Source organism: Macrobrachium rosenbergii, chromosome 49 (assembly GCF_040412425.1).
Source record: "Macrobrachium rosenbergii isolate ZJJX-2024 chromosome 49, ASM4041242v1, whole genome shotgun sequence".
Classification (NCBI taxonomy): domain Eukaryota; kingdom Metazoa; phylum Arthropoda; class Malacostraca; order Decapoda; family Palaemonidae; genus Macrobrachium; species Macrobrachium rosenbergii.
The window spans coordinates 7,926,615-7,933,503 of record NC_089789.1 but is presented as its reverse complement, the minus strand read 5'-3'; the positions used below and the strand labels follow the sequence as shown (position 1 = coordinate 7,933,503).

General features: G+C 36.9%; 1 protein-coding gene across 2 annotated transcripts in view; it reads right to left on the bottom strand.

Moving 5' to 3' along the window:
- Positions 1 to 672: 672 nt before the first annotated feature.
- The window catches only part of LOC136832054 (spermine oxidase-like), a 15,106-nt gene continuing 8,889 nt past the window's right edge, over positions 673 to 6,889 (bottom strand). For both annotated transcript variants that reach the window (XM_067092581.1, XM_067092582.1), the window contains 7 exons: positions 6,053 to 6,125; positions 4,314 to 4,451; positions 3,793 to 4,008; positions 3,296 to 3,421; positions 2,480 to 2,667; positions 1,973 to 2,102; positions 673 to 1,348 (listed from right to left, as the gene is read on the bottom strand). In XM_067092581.1, coding sequence (XP_066948682.1) covers positions 1,241 to 1,348; positions 1,973 to 2,102; positions 2,480 to 2,667; positions 3,296 to 3,421; positions 3,793 to 4,008; positions 4,314 to 4,451; positions 6,053 to 6,125 — 979 coding nt within the window. In that variant the 3' untranslated portion in view covers positions 673 to 1,240. The remainder of the gene's footprint in view (positions 1,349 to 1,972; positions 2,103 to 2,479; positions 2,668 to 3,295; positions 3,422 to 3,792; positions 4,009 to 4,313; positions 4,452 to 6,052; positions 6,126 to 6,889) is intronic.

The window sequence follows — 6,889 nt, the reverse complement described above, 5'->3', positions numbered from 1 at the left end:
TAATCTTGTCCTTTCACCTTAGGGAGTCAAATTTGCCATTATCGTTAGCGTGCTTTTTTTACACATTAAATGTGCAGAAAATAAAGGTCAATGGGAGGAATCCTGCCAAACTATTAAGATCGATTAGCTTACACAATCGGGTGTAAACAGTGGTTGCATCGCCTCTGTCAGTCTCTCAAGGTTCCTGTTCCAGTTCTACAAAATGCTCCGACCGTTTATTTAGAAATGTACATCCTTGAAATTTGGGGATTATGGTGTACGTTACTAAACACCCTAAACTTGCTAACACCAAACATATTTACAGTAAATAAGGAACAAGTTGATTATAATTTAGTAGACTTACTCATCCTTAATAATTTGAACGACGGAGAGTCAACAATCAACAAAAGCACACCAGCTTACACCGAAGCACAGAAATAAATGAACCTAGTTGTCAGTACTTTTCATTTGCGGTCACGCTAGTGAAGCTAAACATACCAGCGGTTTCAGCTTACGATGTATACGCAAGCATTGTCAGTTCCTAATATGGAAATCTGAATTCAAGAAAATGATAAGTATAGGCTGCAGAGACAAAATACCCAATCATGCAGGTGTAGTACAAATTGGCCTTCGATGAGTGTTTATGGTTTATGTACAAGAATATCTGGAAAAACGGAAAGGAAAACAACCAAATAATTTTGGATTATATTGTGTCAGTGATATGATAATTTTGAAACGTGGTTGAATTTAATTTCTACATAAAATTGGTTGCACATAAACTTTTGGATTTTTTTGCGAAGAATGTGAGAACCTCTCAAAAACATTAATTGTACACAGTGAACTTTCTTTAAAGTAATTACAATTTCAAAAATTAACAAATAAGATAACTGTAAGGTTAGGAATATGCAGAAAACAAAATACTGATATCTTATGCTAGCTCAGCATTACTGCACAACACTGAGGTATTTCAGAAATTGTCAAATTTATTTATTGTTAATTTAAATTCAAGCGAATTATTCTAAACGAATATCTTCGTCTGTCACGAATGTGTTCAAAGTTAAAAACCACTTTTTTCTTTTACCCTGATATTAGGTCTTCATCGGATGTTGAATTTTCCGCCAAAGTTGAATCATTCTTCCTGTGTTAAATTTCTCCCTCAATGTTAATTTTTCCTCTCATGTTAATTTCGTCCTTCGTGACCAGAAAAGACAAGGACACTTGAGACCTCAGCTTCAAAAAGCATCCAATCCTCAAACTGACTCTACATGTCACTGATAATCTGGCGAGCCGCTCTTGTACCGCTGCCCATTGCCCCGTCCACGGTACCATACCGGGTAGTGTTAGTATACTCTCCTGCCCAGAAGATGACCTGCAATGACCAGAGTGTAAAGTTACGCTGGTATCAAATTTGCAAACTGGCTTATTATTGTCACTCATTCTTAAGTTCTCTGTGCCTTGAGAATAGCTGTCACTCAAAGCGAACTATATAAATAGGCACACTTACCTTTTCATGATTCAAATCAATGCCTTTTGGGACTGGAACTTGACTTTAACCTTTCAGTCATCAAGATGGATAAAAAGTGGTTTTAACTCTGATGTATATATTCCTCTCAAATTCAGTATCTGTGCTTAGAATCAAAATCAGCCTATCTCTACCATGATGACTGAATGATATAATACACACACACACACACACACACACACACACACACACACGCTAGCAATTTGCTATGATAATTTTAGCGTTATATCCCAATGCTTCATCACCGAAATCTCAGGGGTTCAAACACACCCCTTGCAGCACCTCCTTATCCTTATGTAGCATTACCAAACAATTACAGGAGAATTTCCATGAAAATTGCAATATCAAATGGACAGATAGTAGCTGGAATTTATGCAAACATCCAGCATTCTATCTAGAGAGGTTAATCCATGCGCTACCATAAATCCTAAATGAGACGTTTAGAGAAACAAGGGATAATTTAAAACTTACTTTGTTGCCGTGTGAATTGGTGATGGGTTTAGCCAAGGGTCCTCTGGACTTTAGACCTGCTTGGTCACCGCTGACTGTGATGTAGGAGCTGTAGGAACCTCTCACCCAGATGTTCTTCCCCCACTGGCTCCTGAGGACACAAACAAGTTAAGTTTGGCACCTCTGAGAGATGTTCTCTCAGTGGCTTCTGAGGCAGTTGACACATCACATCTACTATATGAAACAACATAAATGCTCAAGTCAACAAAACAGTATATAAAGCAACAAAGAAGAGCTGTCTCAAGCAGCTACCAGTGAGCCCTGCCATATCAAAAGATATAAGAGCAGTTTCTGGAGTCCATGTCTAGTGACTATAATTGTTGGGTGAAAAAGTCTACCACAGACACCAAGAATTCTCACCACTGGTAATCTGTGGAACGCCTTGCTCATGTGCTCTAGACTCTCCAGTCAGTTAAGCAAAACATTACTGAAAAGGCGAAAAGTTTCAAACGAACACCAATGTCATACCTCCTAAAGAAGGTAGGTTCCGGAACAGTCTGCCCAGTGACTCTACCAAGGAATTTCAGAATGTGTCGTTTGACGTCTGCGTCTGACAAATCCTCCATTTTCTGGGCATAGTCTCCATTGACAAAGGCCTGTAGCAGATTCAGCTGCTGGTGGACGCCCATAACCTCCATGACGCCGTACAACCATGACTGGAAGAAAGCGGGGAATGATGGGAGAAATAAAAAGGAGAATGAGAGAGGGAAGTAATGGAATCTTCTCTGAGAGGTGTTCAAGATTTGTGGGCTATGAAAATGAGCTATTTTCTTTTTCCATCCTACTGAATTTTAATTCATTCATACTTTGTTGATTAACATCTAAATATACATAAGAGTATGTTCATATGGTCTGCAATTATAGTATGCCTGCGTCAATTACGAAGAAGACATGTAAAAGTAAGGGAGAAAGTGTGAAGGTAATGGAATCAACTGCAATAAGAAATGACACAAAAACTGAATAAATGGCGAAAAGAGTAAAAATAAAAAGGTAAGATTTACAGGGAGTATGGGTAACACAAAACCTTCCATCAGACTGTCAAATGACTGAAAAATAAATAGTGTTAAAAAAGGTTTCCTCAAAGTCTTGCTGAAAAGTGGCCCTTAATATTTTTACTTCATCTGCCATCTACATCACACTGATGGCCTCACTTGGCTGATTATGATAACTGACTTGTTATCTTGCGTCCATAATCAATAATGTATCTTAACTCGAACGTAATTAACACACTTACATCACTCACCACCAATCTCCTATGCCTCAAGAATCATTCTTGTAATTTACCTCTTCAGAAGGAAGATCGAAAGTCTTAAATATGACTTGAAGGTCTAAGGGTTTTGGGTTCAGCTTCTTCCACCAAGGCGAACTCCAGCCGAGGTGAATCTTGTCTGCTAAGCCGAGGTCGAGTCTCTGTGAATATAAAAAGGTTAACCCTGCTTGGTTGTTGAGCATCAGTGTAACCTATTACCGTTTACAAAAGACTCCTTACAGTTCTCTGGAAACTTCTTCAAGCACCGATATTCGCAATGAGGTTGTTAGGGTCCCATGAACATTCTAGACTCTGCAGTTATGAAAAATTCTCTAAACCCTGATTTTACAATAGGCTTCATTCCAAAGACTGTAGTTAATCATAAGGCTAGCAACCTCACCCCTTAAAACCAGCGATAAAAGAGTTGCCACAGACCTTTGAAGTCCAGTGTGAGCAGCACTAGCCCCACAATGATTTCCAAAAACTTCACCACTTTAAAAAAGGGTCCTTCCAATATTCAGAACATCCTTACGTTCAGATTATTTTGATAACTAGCCGGGAGAGGGGGGTCGAAGAGCTGAAGGTGCCTCTCCTGCAGGTGCCCGATGGAGGCCGTGACAAGGACGTAGTCGGTTAAGTAGGCTTCTTTTGTCGACGTGACAACCAGAGCCTTCCCGTTGGGATCAGAGTCCCAAAAGATTTTACACACAGGGGTAGATAACTTGATCTTGCCTTGAGGAACCGAATTCTGTAGAAAGGTCAGTTAGTGAATCAAGATATATATATATAAGATATATATATATATATATATATATATATATATATATATATATATATATATATATATATATATATATATATATATATATATATATATATATAATATATATAATTTATGATTATAGGGCATTTGAAAAGGATAATTCGTGATTACAAACATCTGAAAAGGATGATTCATTGATTACAGGCCCTTTGAAAAGGATGTCATTACTTAAGATTATCTGAAAAGCCTTACTTACCGCAATTAAAGATAACAATAGAAGATGACCCTACCTTGAGATAGTTGGTGAGAGCATCGTATCCCTGGCTCCACTGGTTCAGCTTGTCTTCGCCTCCATAGCTTATGAACTGGTCGAAATCTCTTCCCGACTCTTCCATCCAGTCGTTGAGACCTACGTCCCTCAGCACAAACTGAAAGGGACAGCGGAAGAAATGGTAATTCACATTAGACCCTTTCAAACACTCACATGCTCACGAGAAAACACAGGCGGCGGGGATAGTGCTAGTAGTGTCAGGATGTTGCGGAATGACAGGGAAAGAACCTACATCAGTGATGTGATTTAAAATGTTTCTCGTGCTGGATATTCTTGTTTGGAAGCTTAGGGAGACTACAGGACTACCTGGGAGATTCTGTGGGGAGATTGGGTGCCTTGTTGATGGACGCCATAGTTTGTTACAATTGTAATTTTGCTTTCAAGTTCCCGTGTTACTGATTATTTTTTTTTTTTTATTTCGTGTGATTATTTTTTTTACATTATTGTTTGCGTATGGGCATACCTGTTTCTAAACATTCATATTTCATCTATACCTTATTCTATTTCTCTTTGCTATCCTTTTCTTCTTTATTCTGTAGTTCACTTGGGATGATATTAATAAAGAGAAGAAAAATATTATGTATGGTATACTTGACCTAATACATTCTATGAAACTGAGAGAAGAATATTTATTTCTTTTAAAGAGACGATAGAGGACTGAGTCGCTGAACTTTACATTCTGGTGTTGCAACATCTCTGGCCATCAACGGACGGTTGAGGAGACTCAGAGTTCTGTGGAATTATCCTAACCTTGTGTATTTTAAGTGTATGGACAGAGGCTGACAGAGAAATGTATGGCAAAGACAGGCCAGCGAGTATTATTTAACAAAGACTTGTAGGTCCCCAAGTATTAAGCAAGAAAGATTGGCACACCTGTCGAATATTATGTAAGAAAGACTCTCAGACCCCTTGAGTGTTAGACAAGAAAGAACAGCAGACTCCGTTAATTATCAGACAAGAAAGAGGCGATGTGGATCAAATGGTTATCAGCCAACAAAACTGTGTCGGTAATTTAGCAACCTAAACGCTGAAGCATATGCATAATGTATTACTGTATGTATCACAGGAGACTATGAAAGAATTTTTAGATACCTTATCGGGCCTATTTCAAGCTCGTTATAATCATTATTTGCACATTCACAAAGAACAAGCCTAAAGGACCCATCTCTTGAAAAGCAAGAGACCTGAGAACGGAATGCCCGAATGTAAAACAGAAGAAAATTAGACCTAAATCAAGATTTAGCAACATCACCCGTATCATAAGTATCTCTTTAAATACCATATCAGTTTTCAGTCTCTTGTTTTATTATTTATTTGTATAATAATTTACTTTTGACTAGTGTGTTAATGTAACAATGATGGCAGAAATAGGTTTAAAGCCTTGGTGAGGTTAGGTTTGATTGTATTACATTACACTCTATGTAAAAGAAATTTCATTGTTCCTCTTATGAAAATATGACAAAAAATAAAAACTTGGGTTAAACCAATCTGCCAAAGAGCTAATTACAAAATACTGTACCATTTCAATAGTGTGCCTATTCATGTAGCCCTTGGTTTCACTCTACTTCTGTGCTGTCTGTCTACAACACTGTATCCATCTTTGACCAACCTCTGCCACCCTTCCATTTACAAAGGACCTGCATACTCTCTCTCTCTCTCTCTCTCTCTCTCTCTCTCTCTCTCTCTCTCTTCATTTACCATGTTCAGGTAATGCAGCCAAGCGCTCTTTTCCCCCGGCACTGTTAAGCCATTGTTGTAGAAGCTCCCGAACCTGCAGACAGAAATGAATAAATCAAAATGACAACATTGAACTTGAGAGTGTGGTCTCTCTCTCCCTCTCTCTCCATATATATATATATATATATATATATATATATATATATATATATATATATATATATATATATATATATATATATATATCCAATACACATGAAGGAACGTGTGCTTGAGAATATCACTAAGTCCAAGTCGGAAGGTGAATGGAAACCGGGACTTTGAACGCGTCCCGGTTTTCACTCACCTTCCGACGTGGGACTTTAGTGATATATATACATACATACATACATACATACATATATATATATATATATATATATATATATATATATATATATATATATATATATATATATATATATATATATATACACACACACACATATATATATATATATATATATATATATATATATATACATATATATATACATACATATATACATATATATATATATATATATATATATATATATATATATATATATTTAACGGTTACAAAGTGCTTACTTCGTATCTAATAAGTAAATTAATTGGGAGTTATGAATAGATGCAACATCATGTAAAAATCTGGTGGATACACATGTGAAAGACCCATAGACAGGCAAGTAACTAAATCTAAACAGAGTGATCAGGAAACATTCAGAAATTAAACACCAGACCGAAAATTTCCTTAAAATTATTAAGTAACAATTCCCAGAATTAATAATCGGTTGAATCTAAGGCCACCCCTATTCATTGCTTAATTGATGCTCA